At 40.0% G+C, this 22,571-nt stretch overlaps 2 protein-coding genes across 6 annotated transcripts in view; one reads left to right on the forward strand and one right to left on the reverse strand.

The window, feature by feature from the left end:
* The first annotated feature begins 45 nt into the window (after positions 1 to 45).
* si:ch211-269k10.4 (uncharacterized protein LOC100150242 homolog) lies at positions 46 to 3,728 on the forward strand. The gene is made up of 6 exons (XM_057340227.1): positions 46 to 149; positions 1,419 to 1,617; positions 1,697 to 1,816; positions 1,940 to 1,996; positions 2,103 to 2,207; positions 2,616 to 3,728. Exons 2-6 carry the CDS (start codon positions 1,450 to 1,452, stop codon positions 2,712 to 2,714), a joined length of 549 nt encoding a protein of 182 aa, XP_057196210.1. The 5' UTR covers positions 46 to 149; positions 1,419 to 1,449; the 3' UTR covers positions 2,715 to 3,728.
* Positions 3,723 to 22,571, reverse strand: part of zgc:158766 (uncharacterized protein LOC100009641 homolog) — a 44,451-nt gene continuing 25,602 nt past the window's right edge. For all 5 annotated transcript variants that reach the window (XM_057340226.1, XM_057340223.1, XM_057340222.1 and 2 more), the window contains 21 exons: positions 20,092 to 20,280; positions 19,190 to 19,301; positions 18,947 to 19,040; positions 18,741 to 18,827; positions 15,884 to 16,000; positions 15,696 to 15,794; positions 15,419 to 15,561; positions 14,532 to 14,670; positions 14,279 to 14,401; positions 13,975 to 14,139; positions 12,279 to 13,072; positions 11,944 to 12,193; positions 9,533 to 9,622; positions 9,225 to 9,449; positions 8,838 to 9,008; positions 8,590 to 8,767; positions 8,399 to 8,509; positions 7,373 to 7,612; positions 6,667 to 6,860; positions 4,864 to 4,926; positions 3,723 to 3,835 (listed from right to left, as the gene is read on the reverse strand). In XM_057340226.1, the coding sequence (XP_057196209.1) occupies positions 4,882 to 4,926; positions 6,667 to 6,860; positions 7,373 to 7,612; positions 8,399 to 8,509; positions 8,590 to 8,767; positions 8,838 to 9,008; positions 9,225 to 9,449; positions 9,533 to 9,622; positions 11,944 to 12,193; positions 12,279 to 13,072; positions 13,975 to 14,139; positions 14,279 to 14,401; positions 14,532 to 14,670; positions 15,419 to 15,561; positions 15,696 to 15,794; positions 15,884 to 16,000; positions 18,741 to 18,827; positions 18,947 to 19,040; positions 19,190 to 19,301; positions 20,092 to 20,280 (3,566 nt within the window). In that variant the 3' untranslated portion in view covers positions 3,723 to 3,835; positions 4,864 to 4,881. The remainder of the gene's footprint in view (positions 3,836 to 4,863; positions 4,927 to 6,666; positions 6,861 to 7,372; positions 7,613 to 8,398; positions 8,510 to 8,589; positions 8,768 to 8,837; positions 9,009 to 9,224; positions 9,450 to 9,532; positions 9,623 to 11,943; positions 12,194 to 12,278; positions 13,073 to 13,974; positions 14,140 to 14,278; positions 14,402 to 14,531; positions 14,671 to 15,418; positions 15,562 to 15,695; positions 15,795 to 15,883; positions 16,001 to 18,740; positions 18,828 to 18,946; positions 19,041 to 19,189; positions 19,302 to 20,091; positions 20,281 to 22,571) is intronic.

The following is a 22,571-nucleotide window of genomic DNA, read 5'->3' on the forward strand; positions in this document are numbered from 1 at the left end:
CTCAAACTGCTGTCCTCATCAAACTATCTCACCTTCCTATTTTTTGGCCAACCACATGAAAGTGTGGCTTGTTGTGTACCAGATAAACACCCGGCAGCTCATGAAGCTCAATCTTCACTTATGTGAAATACGGAACACAGACACTGACGGTAAGACACTTACAAAATCATATCTATCGATCTATATATATATTAATATACTGAGAATTTCATTTTAAAGTATTAATGAAATGTAAACGATAGTGATGCTTTAGAGAATCAGGAACTTTCAAACCAAGATGCACGAACCAAATGTCATTTTTCTCAAATCAATTTTGATCCTTCTTGTTATCATTATTACAGTATTTCTTTAGTAACCAACACAGACCTGGATCACGTGTTTTCATTGCCTAGCTAAATTCACTAAACATTAATAAACATTAACAAACTTGTTTTAAACAAAAATAATCTGTAAATAAAAAAACATAATAAATAAAACTAAACAAATAAATAAATAAATCCTCCCCTTTCTTGGGTTGAAAAAAAGACTACTTAATTAGAACAACAAAATTCCAACCAAAAGTCCAATCAAGGAGAGCAGGACAGAGTCATGATAGCAATATATCTGGGCTTTAATCCCATTCTAAAGCAATTCTTTCCAACCAAGCAGCCCATCTTTTTTGGAAATAGGGCCTGCTGCAATCGAAGAGCATGTGTTATTCTTCCATAATCTATATTTCTCTAAGTAAAGAAAACCATTTACTGTAGGTTGGTGGTTCTTTCTTGAGCCAATTTACAGTAATAGCTTATTTTGCGGCTACAAAGAGTGTTTGGAGTCAATATTTTGAATTCACTTCTTTAAATCTACCCCCAGAATTCACAGGTCCTCTATATGTAGTTTCACAACCTTCATTTTTTATGTTTTCGAAGATTTCTATTTAAAACTGTCCAGTTTAATGTTTCCTTCAAATTGTTTTGACTAATGGTTGGGTTCTTCACATTTTTTTCTGTGGATTAATTTAAACCAGCTGTTGAGTTTGTCCATACCCAACTGTGGGTTAAAAGCATTATTTTCAGTCAGTTTATGCAAGCAGACCAACATTTTCCTGTATGAACCATGAAACCATGTTAACATAACATAAATAATCTGTACACTCTTGAAAATAAAGGTACGGCATGTTATGCAGAAGAACCACATATGGAAGAACCATATTTTTCCCCAAGAAACCTTTTGGTCAAAAGTTTTTAAAAGAAACGTTTCTTTCGTACTTTTCGATAGTGTAAAGAATCTTCTTCTGCAATGAAACTTTTATGCAACAGAAAGTTTCTGTGGATGATTCTTTATGGAATCACACAGCTCAAGAAAGAACCTTGTAGAATAGATCATTGAGGGAATTGGGTTGACCAGTTTAGTTTGTCCGATATATTTCTGGTCTGTAGGTATTTTCAGAAAATCGTTCCATCACTTCAGATGGCCAGTGCACATATTGAGATGGATGTTCAGCATCATGAGGATTCTGCAGACGGCAGGCGTTCAGATCACGAGCCGTTGGTGAAGTATTATCGCGCCAGTGAACCTCTGCCTGGAGTCAAACCTGTTCTGCACAACTTTCTGAGGAAGGGACCGGCGAGCTGGGCCGTACGACACTTTCAAACATCCCTCATTGTGTTGTGTTGTGTTGTGTTGTGTGTGATTGTAAATGCTTGTGTGTCTTCAGGCTGTTCAGGCCTCCAGTGGAATCTTGAGTGTGGGAATAGGAGTCATGTTTGCAGCGTCCTTTGACATTAATTTCTTTCTACTGACTTTATTCAGAGTTCCCATCGTTACTGGAATACTGGTGAGCTGCATGTGGTGATATTTTGGATGAAGTGCAGAAATTTAAATTCTAAATTAATGCCTTTGTGACGCATTTTAGAAATATACAAATATGTCAAACATTTAAGATGCTCTTTATTTGCAGTTTATTTTGACAGGAATCATGTCTAATGTTCTGTACCGCCACCCAGAACTTCTACAAGTTAGTGAATATTATTCAAACAAATGTGTACACGCATACGCACAAATAAATATTTTTGATAAATACATGTATTTTTTACAAGTAACCATCAGTTGATTCGTTTCAGACGTGTTTCTTCGCCAATATTGTATGTTTGATTGTTTCTGTGGTTGGAATGATCCTGTTATCTATTGATCTTGGTATACACGTACCACATAAAATTCAGTACAAGGTATTTTTAATAACTTTGAATTATTCTGTATTTATGAACACTCATGCTTTATATTTATTCTTACAGTATTATTTATTTTCTTCATACCTTGTATTTGCTTACATTGCCTAATGCATTAGTTAACATAAACAATCAATGGACAATTCTGCCGCATTTGATAATCTTAGTTAATGCTAATTTAATACATGTCAAACCAAAAGGTGTATCTGTTAGTTGATACACAATAAACTTAAATAAAAGGATTAACAAATGTGGTAAAAATGTAAAAAATGTATTTCTCATTGTAAGGTTAATTTAGTGAAAGAAAATGTGTGAAATGCTGTCATTTTTTAAGTATGTATTTAAGTAAATCTATCTTAACAGACCCCTATCTAATATATATGAAGCACTTTTGTGTGTGTTGTACAGATGGAGGTCCTGGTGTTGTGTGTGACGCTGATGGACACGATCATCGCTGCGGTTCTGATTTTCCTCATTCACAGAGAGAAACAGAATCAGAAACATTGAGCATTGATCTTCAATCATTCCCGTCAATCATTCAGCCGTTCCTGGAGATATCTGCATCATCTTCTGCGATTTCTAAATAAGCCCAACGCTCGCTCACGAACGAAGGTTTTCTGTCAGACCTTAATAGAATTAAAGAAGTAAAAAAGCAGAAGTGCTGTATGTGTCACAGTAGATGCTGGAACAACCATGACCAATTCCTCCTCTTAAGTTTTTTTCTGACTAAATCTGCACAGAAATTCTGTTCTGAGGTCATCTAGAAGAACATTTCAGCGTAATGACTGAAGAACTGAATATGAGAACCATTTACCATTCAACCAAGATTCTTAGGAATATCAAAAGCATTGATCAGTAATATTGATAAATAAATTGTTTTTGTTGTGACTTGTGTTTACAAAATGAGAAATGTTGTGTTAAATAGTGCCTGAGACCCAATATTTTCTACTTGCAGCTATATTTGTTTAATATCAAAAGCATTGATCAGTAATATTGATCAATAAATTGTTTTTGTTCAGACTTGTGTTTACAAAACGAGAAATGTTGTGTAAAACAGTGCCTGAGACCCAATATTTTCTGCTTGCAGCTATATTTGTTTTATTAAACGTAGGTTTGTCCACTTGCATAATTTTTTCACTTTTGTAACGTTTTGCATTGCACTGAAATAATGTCACAAGAAATGTTTTTATTTTAGTATACATCTGTTTCCTTACAGTATTACTGTATTGAGGACGCCTGATATAAATGTCTTAAATGTCAGAATTCACATGCAGTTTATTTTTTTCAATTGTCAATAAAAACTGAAATTTTCAACAAAATTGTAATCCTCAATGGATTTTATTAGTAGTGCCAGAACTCAAATCATTGAACTATTTGTACAAATCAGAAATACGGTGTAAAAACAACACAAGGAATAAACTCACAACCAACGTCTCTGTACATGTACATGTCAAACAAACATTATTTAAAACGATTTACATCCAAGACCACCAGCTGCCGTGAGACGCTCACGATTCATATTCAACATTTATGTGAAAACACTGAAGTTCTTGGGTCACATGACTCGTGTAGTGCTTCCACGCACGCTTCTCATCTTCTGTGTCCAACAGCCCACAATAAATTCACAGCTGTGAATATGACAAGAAAAGAATTATCAGTAATGAATTTCAAAAACCAACAAAATCTCACCCCCACTGACTCCCATAGTATTTATTTTCCCAACTATGGCAGTAAACGGTGGGTGAGATCTGACATTCTTTCAAATTTCTATCTGTGTGTTCAGCAAAACAAAGACATTTACACAGGTTTGAAACAATCCAAGGGTGAGTGAATGATGACATAATTTTCATTTTTGGGTGAAGTGTCCCTTTAAATTAAATATGTTATTTTTGTAATGACTGAAACTACAATGTTTGTGCAATTATATTTTCTTCCCAGACTTCCCAACGGCGGTGTATATGAACATATTTAGGACATGCGTATGTTATATTTATTGATAATATATAATCTCACCATTTATTTATAATTGAATATAAATACGTAAATATATTATCTAGAACACGTATGAGATTATATTTACAAAAGGTTCAATTAAATTGCAGGTTTGTCTTGTATTTACTTCAAGCTGCATTATGTCTTTAATATTCAATTATATTTTAAAATAAAAGTTTTTTTTGTTGTTCTTTGATTAGAAGGATCTCCGTAGCAGTAACAGTTTTTTTGCATTTATATTCTGTATAAAAAGCAGACTGAACACACTGGATTGCAAACATGCATTGTAATGCCTGACCATCACAGATGCAATGGTTCGTCAATTTAAAGGAATATTATGGGTTATTTTCACTGTCATGTCTGTGTTTGTGTCCACGCTGACAATTTCAACTCAAACTCAATCAATCCACATAATTCCACTTTTTAAAGAACAATTTACAACACAATTCAGATAACAAACATGAATAACATTTTCATAAACATGTTGAGCTTCTATTTAAAAATGAGATGAAGTGAATCAGAAACGATGCTGGACACAGACAGCAGGTTAATAAGAACCCATATATTCCTTTAAGTCATAACAAACGCATGCAACAAGCATAAGATTGGCTCAGAAAAGCCCCGTGAGCGACTCATGCGTTCACACCTGAGACGCGTTACTTACTGATCTAAACCCTTTGATTCAGACCAGAGTGGAGAAGCCTAACGCTGAGCGACACGTCCTGCTCTGCTAAAACAAAGCCACACAGGAGAAAAAAACTAGAGTAAGATTCAATTGAGGACGAAACGGAAACTATTCCTGAAGAAAATCTGTTCCGGCTGGTTGTTGGGAGTCGTTATGAATGGATGCTAGGGTGTTGCACAAATAATGTGGCTGCGTCCGAAATCGCCTACTTCCATACTATCTAGTAAGTGAAAATGAGTCATGAATAGTATGTCCGAAACTTCAGTATGAAAAAACAATAGGCGAGAAATACCCGGATGGTCCACTACTTCCGCCGAGATTCATGAGTGTGGATCGGACGGACACTTCTCTATCCCATGATGCCACGGGAGCTGAGCAACAGTCACATTTCAAAAGTAAATCAAATAAATATTGCGGAAAACTTTAATGCATGTTTCTCGTAACGAGTTTTTATCAGCCCTCACGTGTAGGTTGTTGTGAATACGTCATAGGTAAAAGAACATATGGGTCACATGACCATAAAACATGGCGGATGAAGAATGTCCCAGATGTATTCATACTACTCCCACTCATACTATAAAGAAGGAAATGTTTTAACGGCCGATAGGTAGATACTTATTCACATTCAGAACGAACTGTCACAGTGTGCCATTTCAGACGTCTTCCAGGGCCGGACTCGGACACAAATTCAGGACAGGATATCCCACACACATCCAGGCCACAAACCACAAATCTATTTAGAAATCCTATTTTTTATTAAATGTAGAATGATTTGTAATCATCACACAATGCGCCATCAATGCTTAATTAAACGGACAGTGCATTGTTTATGAGCAAAATAAATTTAGTTTGGCTTGAGAAAGTTTCAAGAAAACAAATTTAATCACGTTTAAATGATTTATACTGCAAGTCTATCTAAAACTGAAGAGTCATTCGATCTTTAGGTTTTATAATAAAACAACAAATACACATTACAATCTTAAATTGTATGTGTGAAGAGAAACAATTGCAACAATAATCTCTCCTGCACTGCTTTATGACTGTTTTCCCTTTAAATGCTAATGACGCTAGAAACGTGAATGTCACTTTGTCGACGGTCCCTAAATTCACAAATATTGAATGTCCAACATCAAGCCAACTTTATGTCAGTCTTTTATGGTGTGCTTTTACTGACAAATGTCAAGAGCGCGTTATTTTAGCGCGAAAGTACGTCAATGTTGATTTGTTTTGCTCAGGCACAGAACTGGACGCGCGCCCTTAGATGCTCTCAGCTCGCACGCGGAAGATGCTTTGCTCGTGCCTGCATTTCTTTTCCTCTTGCACAAAATTGGACGCGTGGCCTTTGATTCCCTGGGCATAAGCAGCACTCGTCCAGTTTTGAGCGAGAGCAAAAGAAATCCGCATGCGAGCGACGTACTTTCGCGGTACAATAACGTGCTCTTGACATTTGTCTGTAAAAAACGCCACAGCTGGCTGGCAGCAGGCCAAATCAGTCGAATTGTCCCGGTTCTCCAGTTGGACAGTCCGGGCCTGGAGTCTTCTGTATTGTAAGTGGTGGCTAGGGGATTGATGGGTGATTGCTAAGGTGTTGCTAGGGTTTTCTGAGAGGTTGCCAAGGTCCTCATATGATGACTTGGTGTACAGACATGATCTCTAGATTCTCCTTCAGGGCAAATCAACACCCAAATGTTGACACTTCCAGAGCTGTGAGCTCATTTTTGAATGCGTTTCATTCTAATGTGACGATCACAGTTAAGTTGAATGAGGAGCATGAGAACTCACAGCTGTGATGAAGTTGCTGGTTTGAGACTGGAGCTCCGGCTCTTTGTTGTACAGGATGGATGTGATGACTTTAGGTGGAGACGGGGAGGGCGTCGGAGAGGAGAGGTAAGATCCCGCATCGCTGCCATGGCAAGTCTCCATGGCAACGGAAGGGTGATGCTGGACCGAGCTGGACGAGTCTGCGTTCTCCGAGACTAGAGACGGAGAATCAGAGGTTCAGAAATGAAACATGTTTAACTTCTCCCTTATAACAAACAACATCACAAACGGAAAGTGCTCAGATGCTTCAGTGTAAATAAAAACGAAACCTGCCTGCTCTCTTTTCTAAAAAGAAGATTTGGTGGAGAATGTTGGGAATTGAGTCTCAAGTCGTTCACTTTGATTGTGTGGAAACAATCGTTTCTCTGCAGATGTCAGTTTTTGTGTATTTTCAGTTAATAGGTGAAGGGTTCTCTCTCTCTTCATTGCTTTGTTTTTTTGTCGGCACACACCCAACTGGCCCCTCTCGTCTGTGTGCGGAGTTTCCATGGCCTCTATTATACCAAACAAACAGCGGCAGAGTGAGAGAGGCCCACTTCCTGTTTGACACTTCCTGCCGTTCACATAGATGTTCTGCTCACACACACGCTCACACACGCCACGTCTGGGCCTTGATCAGATCTGTGCAGAAGTGTTTTTTGGAGAGCAGAAGTGAAGTCAGACTCACTCATAGACGTGTGTGCGGTGGAGTCATGCTCCAGCTCGTCCTCTTCGATGCAGTCGTAAGGCCAGTGAGAGAGAGACGGGTGTGAGGGGTACAGGTGTAGACTGAGAGATCCCAGCAGTGATGACGAAGACTGACTGCTGGATGAAGACGAGCTGCTGTTAGAGATGGTGGAGTGAGGTCTCTTAAACGGCGTGGAGTGATCGAAGGACGACACGGCTACAGACGCCCTCATCCTCGACTCTAAGAACACACACCAGAGAAAACACGTCATTTACATTTATCATCTCTCAGCATATTCAATCCTGACATTCCTTTGATCGGTTCGAGGTATATCAGTCAATGCTGAACATCTCTCTGTTCATTATGGGAAGAGACCTGATCAAATCCTCTGAGGACAGTTTTCTGCTGGAGGTGTGTGATGCCCGACACATTCGTCACATGTGAATCATAAAGTTCAAACGCTTCAGATGTTCTCACACAGACACGGATGAGAAAACGAAGACACAGCTGAAACACCAGATAAGATTCATACAGCAGATAACTGCGTTTCAGATGAAGGTCATTTCACCGCTCGCCACAGCCACATCTCGCACCAAACTCTGGTCGAATTCATTCTAAATCGTTCTTGAAAAACATGACTATGTACACTACTTTTCCATACTTTTGTTTACATCTACACAACAACGTACAAAAAACTGAAAAGTTATCTTTTGTGATTTTTAAAAGTTTGCACTTTGAAAGCTGTCGTGTAAATGAACGGCCAACATGCACAAAAGATTTGACTTGAATATGTCACGTAAATCCCCCATGAAACGTCTTTTTCCTTAAAGGGGGCCGGCGTGCGATGTCTGCACCAAACAGAACTGCAGAACATAAGGTGGTCCCTCCCCCAAACACACACCATTGGCTGAGCTCATGCCTGTCTTTGTTTGATTTTACAGGTGACACAGAAAGGACGTCACGTCACGTCACGCTAGTTCCTTTCTACACAAACACGATGATGCCTCGCTCGTGAAGACATCTTACCTTTCGAAATGTAGTCCACGGCCCGATCGCTGATGGCCGAGTCGCTGGGTTTAATGTCCATAAACGGCTTGTTTCCGATTCCCATAGAAACCATCTCCTGCATTCGCAGCTCTGAAAAGAAAAGCATGCGGACGTGAGACACGAGACGGCGGCATCATCACGCGCACGGCTCAGATGTGAGAAGCGCTCACCTCGGTTGCGTAAGGCCTGTCTCCACAGGATTTTTCCGATCACGGCGGTCCACACAGCCTTCACGTCTCCAGAACAGGCCTGAAGGATGAAGGTGTCCTGAGACTTCCGTCGGCGGAACCAGATCTCAAACCTCAGTCCGCTGCTGCCCACATTCTCCGTCATTCCAATCTCAGCCGTCTGAAGAGATACGGCACAATGACGGACACGCCGCGAACAGAATCTGCGCGTTTAACTGATCGGTCTGTACCTTGAAGGACTGCTTGTAGATGTAGATGTCATATCCTCCTTCTATCTTTTTGGTCTTGCTGAAGAGGATGAGGTCCTCGAACAGGAAGACGTGACGGAGGTTTTTTTTCCGTCCGCACCAGACGATGAACTCATCTTGACATCTGAGCTGACCCTGTTCCTTCAGATTCACCTGAGAAAACCACAACGTCAGACTTTCAACATATCTTCTCTTCATCAGATCACACGGGTCCAAGCCTTCCCACGATGCATTGCACCAAGCTCAAAAACACAAGATGATTTTTTACTTTATCAATACTTTTCCTTTAAGTCTCGTCTGTGTCTCAGATATTTCTCTAGGATTCAAATCGAATCTCTTGAGCTAGAGGAGATCTCAGACTCCACCTACATCACATCCACGGATGGCGTCCATGGCCAGCAGGTCGTTGCCGTGGCGCAGCTGGAATTTGACCATCTCTTCAGCCGTTCTGAGGTCAGCGAGCTCCTGCTCGTGTGATTGGTCGCATTCTTTAATGAGATCTTTCAGCAGGAGGGCGTATTTACTCATCCTCTGAATGGGCTTCAGCAGGTAAGACGCCAGATCCATCTTATCACCCAACTCCACCTGTTTATTCTGATGAAGACACATGCACAGCAGGTGTGAACTTCACATTCGGTGTTGGTGTAAACATCTGGACAGGAAATGATGCGGCTCACCTTAAAGAAACTGTTGGCGTGACTGGTTAACAGGGCATCTGACCGAGGTTTGTTTTTGCTGTAAAGCGCGTACATCCCAAACTGTTCCTCCTGCCCGAGGATTCAAAACAAAGAAATGTCAAATGTAAGGATATTATACTCATTTGTAAATGTGTGCATGAAGTTTATGCAAGTTGATTTATCCATTTACACTGTATGTATTTTTTATACATTAAAGCTTCATAAAATTAATAAATAAAAAAGAATGAAGATATAGACAACTTAGGAAGATGTCAACACTGGTCCAGAAAAACTTCCGGTTTCATTTTTTATTTTGTTTATTTTAATTGTATACATAAAATCAAATCTCGAAGAGTTCTGTTTAACATTGAAATTGAGTTAGAAATGTTCTGTCGGTTGTATTCTGTTCAAACGTTTGTTCCTGAAACAGGAAGTTGCTGGACCGGCATTGTTTGCATTTTCTAAAGTGGTCTGTACATTTAGTTTTTAACATTGAGTTATTATAGTTTAGATTTTCGCTTTGTTTCGTATTTATTAATGTTTTAAATTAGCTAATATTTGTAAATTTTTAGTTTTCATGTTAATTTTAGTTAAATATTTAGCAACTTTGTTCTATGCTTTTATCATTTTATTATTGATTTGTTTATTTTTTATGTTGCTATAAATGATGAATTAATTTTATTGTTTCGGTTTTAGTTTTGTTTATTATTTCAATTTTAATGCTTTAAAGGGGCGATCAATTAAGACCTCAATTTCAACCCGAGCTGTTGTTGTATAAGAGGGAATCGTATTCAAGCGAACATCCTGTAAGTGTCAGAACTGAAAACGGCCGTGTTACTGAAATTACAGCTGTTATTGACACCAGACTCAGCGAAGGCCAGGTCCTGGAATGCACCTATCTATGACTGAAGAACTCCTCCACAGAAAAATATCAACGACTACTTCTCTAGCCCCGCCCACTGGTTCGTGAATGACTTTAGCCACACATAGTACACACTCCCGCATTTGTGATGATTGACAAACTGGTAACCATAGCGACATATTTTTCGGCTAAAGATTTGTTTTGTCCGTCGGTTTAAACTAAACCGCTGATATGCGCTGTGTTGTGTTTATGCTCGGAAGGCTCCATCACACAGCGCTCTTTTGCTGTGTTGCCATGTTTGTGCTATGCATCACTATTGCTTTGTTAGAGATCGTTTGATATGCCCTGATAATGTGTAACCTAACGTTACGTGTCTAACCAAATTCACAGAAGGCTCCAACTAAGTTTACTAAGAAAACTGCTATCCAATCACAGCAGTGGGCGTTTACTTCCAAGTCTTCAATGTGGCACGCCCATTAAAACCGAGCGTTTGACGACCCGGCCTCAAAACCCGGGTAGAAATAGCCTATTACTTATTGATTTTGAAGTTTTTAAAAGTAAAAACCACACGAACGTCATAAGTAGACCTCAGACAACCATATAAAACAATAAAAACAGCCAGTTCAGCACACCTTTAAACTTATTTCAGTTTATTTCTGAGGCAACATTTCGATTTTTCATTAGTTTATATTTTTTCCAATAATTTTAAGGCCAATATTTTAATTGATTTGAATAAACAGAAACGCTTTCGAAGTTTTAATTTTAGTAAACTAAAATAAATATAATTTTATCATATATCATGATATATTTTTTGCTGGAAAATTGCAAACATATTAATACCAGATTGACTAAAAAAAGATTTATTTTTTAATAACAAATGAAAATGTTTGTCATTAATTTAAAAACCTTACTTTTTCATCACAAGTGTTGGGTAAATTACTCAGAAAAATTAATTAATTAATAGTTACTAATTACATATTCAATGGCGTAATTAGATTACTGTACAAATGACTCTCTCCAAAAAGAGTATTTAATTACTTATTACTAATTACTTTCTATATCCTACATCAACCTTGATTGGAACTGATTCAAGGATAGACATGAAACAGTTCATTTCATAAATTAAAAAAATAACAAATAACTACAGAAATGATTCTTATTAACTGACCAAAGTATACAAATGTGAGAATTATACATTCACGCATACATTTTAAAGTTAGACTTATATTCAATAGTGGAAATAACATCAAAATTACATTACACAGTATTTAGTTCAATTACATCAGAAGTAACTGTAATTAAACTACAGACAAAACAAGAGTAATCCCTTACTTTACTTTTTCAGGGGAAAAGTAATTCAATTACAGTAACTAATTACTTAGTAAATAGTTACACCCAACACTGATCATCACACACGGGCAGTGATTTTTTTCCCTGCAGTTCCTCGAGTCACAAACAAAACGCTCCGGAAACATGAAAATAATCTTATGAAGATAAACACATGGTGGAATCTGCTGCACGGCTGTAAATGAAAGATGATTTGACTCACGTGTCGCAGAAAGCATGCGCTGACAGACAGCGGCGAGTGAGCGCAGCTCTCCAGATCCTTCAGAAAATACTGACTGTGAAAGTCACACAACTTCTCCAGATTCCCGAAAACAATACTGCGCTTCCCTCGCAGATCCTGCGGCAGATCCAAACGCTCCATCTCAGGGAAATAATGTTCAATGATGTATCTGAGAGAGCGGACGTACTCTCGCTCTGTAGAAATCATCTCATCCATGATGTGCTGGATTTTACTGAAAACCACAGTCGGGTAGAATGAACATCTCCGCTTAAAGAGGTGACATCATCATCATCATCATCATCATGTCCATCACTCACCTGCTGTGTCTCTTGATGTCTCCATCGCTGTGTCGGCTGTGGACTCTGGGCGGTGATGACAGACTGTGACTGCGGATCAGCGCTGGACTCTGGAGTTTCTGCTCCACGCACACGTTGTTGGTCACCTCCAGACCTTTGATGTAGACGCCCGTGTATCCGTGATGACCTGCATCCGTGTGACCTTTATCCCGGGCCGTCAGCTCGTAGCTCACGGTCTTCATGAGTTTCTTCAGCGGTTGCTTACGGTGAGGTGTGGCCGGTGAATGAAGCGGCTCAGAGTGGCAGGAGGCCGAAGAGTCGACGGTGCAGTCGCTGTCGGTGTCGTCAAACGGAGACGGCGAGAGTTTACCGCTCTCTGAGAGGAACGGGAAGGGAATCTGATTTTTAGAGAACGGGCCGGCAGAATGAGGCTTCCCATCGTCAAAATCAAACGAGGAGTTGAGCGAAGGAAGCTCACATCCGGTCGGAGTGTCCGTGGGTTTACTCAAAGTCTCGGATGAACTGGACTCTTTCGGGTTAAGCGGGGCAGAAGAACCCTTGGCCAGTAGTTCCTCAAGATGCGTTTTGGTTTGCTGGCACTTCTGCCAAACCGTATTCCACTGCTGAAGCTCCAGCGGGCTGTCGAGGTTTAACACCATCTGGTTGAGCGTGCTGAAGTTGTCTAAAGAGAATTTAGTGGCTTCGCTGTGGTAATCCCGCAAAACCTGCAGAACCGTTGAGCTGAAACCCAGCGTATCATCATCCACCCTCAGATGACAGAAATAATCCTGACAATGAACCAGCCACTGGTTTGCCTGTGTGACAGACAAGAATATTATAGTTTACTAAAAATACAAGAAAATGCGTCTGTTCGCTGAATAAATATTTCAATAAATATTCAAAACAGAACGGAAAGGAGAAAATTAAAATACGTTTCAGCTGAATCACTACAGTAAAACTGGAAATTAAAAAACTAGTCTAATAAATAAGACTAATGAAGACAAATACAATAAATAATAATATAACAAACTAATAATAAATAAACTAGACTAAAATTGACTAAGAAATTAAACCTAAACACTGTAGCAACATATGAATAAAAACTCAAAATAAAACTTAAATAAATAAAATGAAAAATAAAATGACAAATACACAAAAAATTTTGATAAATTAACATGAAAACTAAAAAATAAACAAAAATAAAAACAAACTTAATTATTAATAAAACTTCAACAACGCTAAAAAAGACATTTGACCAGTTATCATAAGAAGACGTTTAAGCCAATTTTATTACACACAAAAGCGATGTTTTACTTGCAAATGTTTAACTTGATATTAAGTCGAGTATAACAAAAAATTAAAATGACTTAATATGATATTTCCACGACCTAAAATCAGAATTGAATGTTTTCATCTATTAGTATGAATACGTTAGCTTGAAGGTGGTGTGTTTTAAAACATTGACAAAATCTGGATTCATTTTTTATACCATCACTTTGCACTTCAGAATCCAGTCTGGAAGCTGAACGCTACTGGACATTTGAAAAGGGGGAGGAGTCACTTAATATGTTCGGCTCTAACTTCCTGTTTCACTGGAAATTGTCAATGCATCAAATAAATTAAGCTCTCAAGGCACTTCAGTGGCTCTTTAAGACTTGATGAATTTCACAACATGAAACTGAAACTCTAGCGCCTGTTGATGTGTATAATTGTTTACCGATTCATAGAACTCGTAGAGGTTGAGCAGGAGCTCCAGGTGGTTCTTGCGTGTTTGGCAGCGCGGCAGGATGGAGGTGACGTGTTCTCTGAACTCCAGCAGATCTGAAGAAGCGGAGAACGCTTTCGACTCCTTCATTAATGCCGCAGCTTTCTTCTGCTGTTCCTGTAAACATCACAATAACACATTAGTCAGATTTATGACCTCTTATAGACCGTCATGGTGAAACAATGAAACTTACGCTTAGCTCAACAAATAAATTCAAAAACATCGCACTGTTCAGAGAGAGAACTGGGACACTTACTGTGGCGTCTTGTATGAACTGGGCGAGATTCTGTCTCATGTCCTGAATGGAGCTCAAACTGAGAATGTAAGAGTCCAGAGGAGCCAAATGTTTCTCACTCTCCACACAAAACCATTTCTTAACCTGAGCAGAGAGTACAAACATCCAGAGAAACATGAGCATACAGCAATCTCTCATCAGATCAAACTCATCTGGGAATAACAAACAGATTACAGATGAGTGAGAGACAGTACTGCTTTATGTGATCTCTGACCTCCTGATGTTGCTCGTGGATGGAGTGTTCTTCCAGCAGTTTCTCAAGCTGCTGTAGGGTTCTGTTAGACAGAATCACCAGTTTATGAATCTCTTCATCCACCTGATTATACAGAGTGCTGACCAAATCCACAGCATCCCTGTAATCACATCACCACATCCCAATAAACAACAGTTCTCAACACCTGTAACATTCAGCTGTAAATGTGCATTTGGAACTTTTCGCTAATACTGAGCTGCAAACACAATGGTTTCGTCATTTTTTTAATGTTTTATTGAAATCAACAGCAACAGTGTGAATCAAAAGTGCCATTCAATTCTTGACTCAAAAGGCCGTTATGAGATGCAGCGTGTGCATGTTCAAGAATCAAACAGTCAAATTCACTTTCATATGTGATATGCCATCTACTCATCTACAGTAACTAATGAGACCAGAAGAGAATAATCACAGCAGACACGCAGCAAACCTGCACAAGACACGCAGAAAACGTGCAGCAGACACAGCAGATGCGCAGCCGGCGCAAAGCAAACATGCATCAGACACGCAGCAGAGCTGCAGAAAAACCGCAAAATGCATGCAGCAGGCGCAGGGCAAAAATGCAACAGACACACAGCAAGTGTGCAGCAGGCACACACATCAGACATGCACAAAAACGTAACAAGTGTGCAACAGACACACATCAGACGTTCAGCAGAGATGCGGCAGGTAAGCACAAACACGTAGCAGACATGTAACACATGCAACCGTTGCAGCGCAAACACGCAACAGATACACAGCAGGCGTGCAGTAGACATGCATTATTTGTGCTGCACGCATGCGCACACATGCAAACATGCAGCAGACATGCAAAAATGTGCAGCGGACACGCAGCAAACGTGCAGCAATACCTGTAGTTCTCATTTTCACACATATCCTCTTTCCTGATGCGTGCCAGAAATGTCCCACCCTCCATTCTGAGACGGTTCAGTTTAGCATCTTCCAGGATATTCATCATGAGATTCTTCTGCAGACTGATGACCTCCGACACCTCCTACAGAACATAACACACTGAACTTCAATCATTTTGCGGACTCTCAAAAAACTAATGGACATCAGCAGCATCCGTCTGAGCAATCATCCATATTCCACTGAACATCACACACAGAGCCACAGAGTGAGGATTACCGCAGATGACTCCAGACCGCTGATGTTGTTTAGCGTCTCAATCGAGCTCTGAAGGGAGGCGATCGCCACACTGCAGCTGAGAGCAAACGGATCGATTTTCTGCCAATTAAGAAAACACTTTAATTGTAGATTAAAAGTATTCTACACCCCAGTCGGATGTAGTCGTGTCAGAATATTTCTCAGTGTACCTGTCTGAAGTGAATGTAGTGGCTGTGGTCATAAGAGAAGGTGCCTTCCAAATCTCTTGTGAGCTGAGAAGAATCAATGTGTTTCTGTAGAGCTTTCAGAGACGTCAAGACTTCAGACTGTGAGGAATAGCCACAGTCAACACATCATCATACAAGAGAGAGACACTTCTTAATACACTTCACAAAATAAACGACACAGACACAAAGACAGAACTTCTAACAGGCCGGAGTCTAGCTGGATGAGACATTGTTACTATGCTTTCTGAGTATTCTTAATGGTTGCTTTGGCATTACTACTGTGAATGTGGGTATTCTTGAGTGGTTGCTATGGCGTTACTACTGTGATGTTGGTATTCTGAGTGGTTGCTATGGCGTTACTACTGTGATGTTGGTATTCTTTATGGTTGCGTTTGGCAGTTACTACTGTGATGTTGGTATTCTGTGTGGTTGGTATTGGCTGTTACTATGGTGATCTGGGTATTCTGAATGGTTGCTATGGCGTAACTACTGTGATGGTGGGTATTCTTGTGTGGTTGCTATGGCGTTACTACTGTGATGTTGGTATTCTGTGTGGTTGCTATGGCGTTACTATGGTGATCTGGGTATTCTGAATGGTTGCTATGGCGTAACTACTGTGATGTGGGTATTCTGAGTGGTTGCTATGGCGTTTACTACGTGATGTTGGTTATTCTGTGTGTGCTATGGCCGTTACTACTGTGATGTTGGTATTAACTGTGGGTTGCTGATGGCGTTACTACTGTGATGTTGGTATCTGTGTGGTTGCTATGGTACCTACTGTTGAATGTTGGTATTCTGTGTGGTTTGCTATGGCGTTACTACTGTATGTTTGGTATTTCTGGTGGTCGGTTGGTATGGCGTTACTTACTGTGATGTTGTATCTGTGTGGTTGCTATGGCGTTACTACTGGTGATGTTGGTATCTGATGTGGTTTGCTATGAGCGTTACTACTGTTGATGTTGGTATTCTGTGTGGTTCATGCGTTACTACTGTGATGTTATGGTATTTGTGTGGTTGGTCATCGGCGTTACTACTTGTGATGTTGGTATTCTGTGTGGTTGCTATTGCGCGTTACTACTGTGATGTTTGGTATTTCTTGTGTGGTTGGTATGGGCTACTACTGTTGATGTTGGTATTCTGTGTGGTTGCTATGGCGTTACTATGTGATGTTGGTATTCTGTGTGGTTGCTATGGCGTTACTTATGTGATGTTGGTATATCTGAGTGGTTGCTATGGCGTTACTACTGTGGATGTTTGGTATTCTGGTGTGGTTGGTATGCATTACTACTGTGATGTTGGGTATTCTGTGTGGTGCTATGGCTGTTACTACTGTGATGTTGGTCTTCCTGAGTGGTGCTTATGGCGTTACTACTGTGATGTGGTATTCTGTGTGTTGCTATGGGTTACTACTGTGATGTTGTATTCTGTGGTGGTTGCTATGGCGTTACTACTTGATTGTTGGTAATTCTGGTGTTGGTGATGGCGTTTACTACTGTGATGTTGGTATTCTGTGTGGTTGCTATGGCGTTACTATACTGTGATGTTGGTATTCTGAGTTGGTTTGCTATGGCGTTACTACTGTGATGTTGGTATTCTGTGTGGTTGCTATGGCGTTACTACTGTGATGTTGGTATTCTGTGTGGTTGCTAAAGGCGTTTACTACTGTGATGTTGGTGTATTCTGTGTGGTTGCTATGGCGTTACTTACATGTGATGTTGTATTCTGTGTGGTTGCTATGGCGTACTACTGTGATGTTTGGTATTCTGTGGTGGTTGCGTATGGCGTTACTACTGGATGTTGGTATTGAAATGTGTGGTTGCTATGGCGTTACACTGTGATGTTGGTATTCTGTGGGGTTGCCTTATGGCGTTACTACCTGTGATGTTGGTATTGTGTGGTTGCTATGGCGTTACTACTGTGATGCTTGGTATTCTGTGTGGTTGGTATGGCGTTACCTACTGTGTGATTGGTTGGTATTCTGTGTGGTTGTCTATGGCGTTTACTACCTGTGATGTTGGTATTCTTAATGGTTGCTTTGGCATTACTACTGTGATGTTGGTATTCTGTGTGGTTGCTATGGCGTTACTACTGTGATGTTGGTATTCTGAGTGGTTGCTATGGCGTTACTACTGTGATGTTGGTATTCTGAGTGGTTGCTATGGCGTTACTAACTGTGATGTTGTGTATTCTGTGTGGTTTGCTATGGCGTTACTATGGTGATCTTGGGTATTCTGATGTTTATGGCATTACTGTGTCTGGGATGTGTGGTTCGAGTGGTTGCATGGCTACTACTGTGATGTGGGTATTCTGAGTGGTTGTCTATGGCGTTACTACTGTGATGGTTGGTATTCTGTGTGGGTTGTCTATGGCGTTACTATGGTGAATCTGGGTATTCTGAGATGGTTGCTATGGCGTAACTACTGTGATGTGGGTATTCTTTATGGTTGCTTTGGCATTACTACTGTGATGTTGGTATTCTGTGTGGTTGCTATGGCGTTACTACTGTGATGTTGGTATTCTGAGTGGTTGCTATGGCGTTACTACTGTGATGTTGGTATTCTGAGTGGTTGCTATGGCGTTACTACTGTGATGTTGGTATTCTGTGTGGTTGCTATGGCGTTACTATGGTGATCTGGGTATTCTGAATGGTTGCTATGGCGTAACTACTGTGATGTGGGTATTCTGAGTGGTTGCTATAGTGTAATTATGGTGTTGTAGGTAGGTGTCAGGATGTTCCTAAGAGGTCTGAATTGTGTTTGTAAAATGGTTCTTGGCTAATCTGAGTGGTGGGTAATCTATGATGTTTTACTACCCTACAGACAGACAGACAGATACTCACTGGAACGGTCAAGTCTCTTTCAGCTTTGACTGCTGCATCTTTGTCCACCAGTAACAGAACAAAGTAAAGTGCATTTGGTAGAGAAGACTGCAGGAATAAAATCAAGGACACAGAATAAATCAGTCTGTCCAAAACACATGCACGATAACACAGATTTAGAGAAAGCTGCTGGGCCGGTTCGCACCGGGACTAGTGTGTTATCTCACCTGAAACTGAGACAGACTGGAGAACAGCACGGGTGGGGCCGGCTGCTTTCGACAGTCCACGAGAACTGTCAAACCCAGATCACGTCTCTCCTGCCTACACACAAGAGACGCATTTAGGAGTTAACTTCTCATTTTCATAACACCTTCCACCGCAGAAGAACTCGCAGAGCGCTTCAAGAGTGAGAGGACGGGTTTGATGGTGTAGAGACCAGCGGAGGAGTGAAGTGTGAATGTGTTTCTGACCTCAGTGTGCTGTAGTAATAACACAACAGATAGCTGATGTCGCTCGCTGTGAAACACACATCAGATGTACAGCACACCTGCAGAACGCCTCTCCCGCTGCGGTCCTGATTCCCTGCCGTGAGATCAGGTTCTGTCATTATCATGTATCCATTCTATCAATTATACAATACACACGTTTGGAAAAATGAAGAGACCACTCCAGCATTTCTACACGTATGACAGTCATTCCAGTGTCGGCTGAAATCCAACAAATGCAAACCTCAGGAATGACATCAAAAATGTGAAAGACTGACAGACAAAACACATGAAAACTGTAAATAAAACCCAGGCTTATTTCAACAAACATACATTTATTAACTATTTACTTAACTATTCCTAAATGCGTGTTTAAACATTAGTATTGTGCTGTTGAAAAATGAATATGAATGTGTTTTCTACTTGGTATTAAAGGTCTGACAACATTTTTGTTATTTTGACCAGTTTATCCAGTTTTTATTTTCTGCAAATACATGCAAACAGAAAACAATATTCTTACTTATAATTTGTGAGAAATGTTGTGAGTAGTTAAAAAAATCAAACAAAAATGATCGTTTCCCTTCAAGAACACATACTTATAGAGAGTCAATTCAGAAAACCTTCAAATCATTTTGGAGTGGTCTCGTCATTGGGTGTTTTTCCAGAACGTTCCACAGTGTTCATATATATTTGATATATGTTGTTCATCCCTAACTTCATCTCTAGTTCTAAAATGAAAAATGGTTTCGTTGTCTCCTAATTTTGTTGCCACATTAGACCAAATGTAAAATGTTCTCTCATTTGTAAGTCACTCTGAAACACACATGTCAATGTAAAAACGAAAAATATTCAGATTTTAATATTCATTGAGCTTTTGTCATACGCACCGGGAAGCTGTATGACACCGGAGGTCAAGAGCTCCTGTTTGACCTGTGTCATGAGAGAGGACACAGACACACTGCTGACAGCGGGGGGCGCTGTGGAGGAGACCGGAGAGATGGACGCTTTACTGGACACTTGACATTCATCTGCACTGTTTCTTCTGAGACTCGACCGAAGTCCATCTTCAGACAGACCTAAAACACATCGCGTCATCACATTAGAGATAAGTGAACCATAAAATTAAAAATTAAAAAACTTGAGACTATTTTTACTTTTTAACCTTTATCTTCTTATAATAAACACTTTGAGTCCAACAGATGTTTGGCGGAAACTTTACTTCCAGTGAAGTGATTTTAAAGAGAAACAAACATCATAGGGAAAATATGTACATGGAGGAGTATTTACAAGTCTCAATACGTTATAAACACACATTTAATGGCAGTCGGCACATGTAACTGTAAAACAAACACAAGTTTTATGATACGAATTATATTGTAGGGTGTGGATTGTTTAGAAGGTTGGAATATGGGTTTTGGGGGCACAACGTAGTCACACAGTGAGTCAATGATGAGTCACAATCCAGACCAGGTGTGTGTCTCAAACACACACACACACACACGCACACACAAACGCGCACGCACACACACACACACACACACACACGCACGCGCGCGCACGCACGCACGCACACACACACACACGCGCGCGCGCGCACGCACGCACGCACGCGCACACACACACACACACACACACACGCGCACACCCTCCACCTTTTACAGCTTATAGAAACTCTATAAAAACCCTCTCACCAGATCATTCATTCTCTTAAAGACCTCATGGAAAAAATAACTTTAGTGTCTTTTAGTCTATGTCTGCTGTAATGTCCAAATCAATTGCTTTTGACAGTATTGGACTTAGTTTAAAGGAACACCCTATTTGTGAACCTGGACAACAAAACCAGTCTTAAGGGTCAATTTTTCGAAACTGGGATTTTTACATCATCTGAAAGCTGAATAGATAAAAATAAGCTTTTCATTGATGTATGGTTTGTTAGAGTAGAGCAATATTTGACCAAGATACAACTTTTTAAAACTAAAAATAGTGAGAAAATCGTCTATGAAGTTGTCCACCAGAGGCGCTGTAGCAGGCCATTGCTGAGAAGAATCAGGTTTGTTTTGACGCTCTCTATGGCCGACCGCTGTCATGACGTTGTGGAGAGTAGATGAACACGAAAGCAGAAATTCTAAACTTTACATAGATACCAAACTTGAGTGGGTGATTCCCAAAGCGGACAGCAGCGAGTGACGTTTGTAGGCGTGTTTCTGGCCTTTTTTGGTCATGATTTTGCTGCAACCACTCACAAAAATAAAGTTTTGATATATTTACGATAGGAAATGTACAAAATATCTTCATGAAACATGAACTTTACTTCATATCCTCATGATTTTTGGCATAAAAGAAAAATAGATCATTTTGACCCATACAATGTTTTGTGGCTATTGCTACAAATATACCGCTACTTAAGATTGGTTTTGGGCATTTATGAAAAAAATGTAATTCAGCGTATGAAGATATATATCGAATAAATAACCATTATTTATGCCATCACAACATTAGTAAAACACTTGACAAAGACGTAATAGACCGTAATGCAGTTTTTTGTATAGCGCTATTCACGCACACGGCTAAACAATGCAAAACAGCATGATGAAAACAAGTCACGCACAATGTCTGTTTAAACTTCTGTCGGAGAATAGTTAAAACACTGAACAATATTTACTTGACTCTGTACACCAGACCTGAGAACTGTGGGGTATTATGGGAACCGGGTTCTAAACACTGGGGACGGAATGAAACGACAAAGGCCGAGCAAAACCACACCAGTGTCATGTGATCCGTCCTCAAAGCCACGGTCATTTGTTGTGTGAATAAAGTGTGAGGTGACCTCTCGCTCAGCTGGCCTTTGAGATGAAGCTGATATTACACGGAGACGCTTTGCTCTTTAAGACTCTCCAGCATCACTGAGGACACAATGATCCTCATTATGACCATCTGGATGGGAGGGTCAGGAACAGGTACCGGTCACATTGATCCTCCCTCCGGTGGGTCACCAGATCCTCCGTGGCTTTAAGCCCAGACTCAATGACTCGCATTCTCATGTGTGGGAAAGAATACACAGACTCTTTCAGATGGGAATTTACCTGAAACACAACATCCGTGTGTGTGACAGCGAGAGGTAAATGAGCTACAGAATTCACTTCCAACGCTGTTACAGGACGATTCAAACTCTGTATAAACCTAAATATATTTCTCCTACTCTTAAAAATAAAGGTGCTCTAAAGGTTGTTCACAGCGATGCCATAGAAGAACCATACAGTCAAAGGTTCTTTAAAAAACATCTCTTTCTTACCTTTTTATCATCTGAAGAACCTTTTTCGTCAAAAAGAACCTTTTGTGAAACAGAAATGTTAAAGGTTCTTTATGG

The sequence above is a fragment of the Triplophysa rosa genome, linkage group LG8, assembly GCF_024868665.1.
Source record: "Triplophysa rosa linkage group LG8, Trosa_1v2, whole genome shotgun sequence".
NCBI classification, from domain to species: domain Eukaryota; kingdom Metazoa; phylum Chordata; class Actinopteri; order Cypriniformes; family Nemacheilidae; genus Triplophysa; species Triplophysa rosa.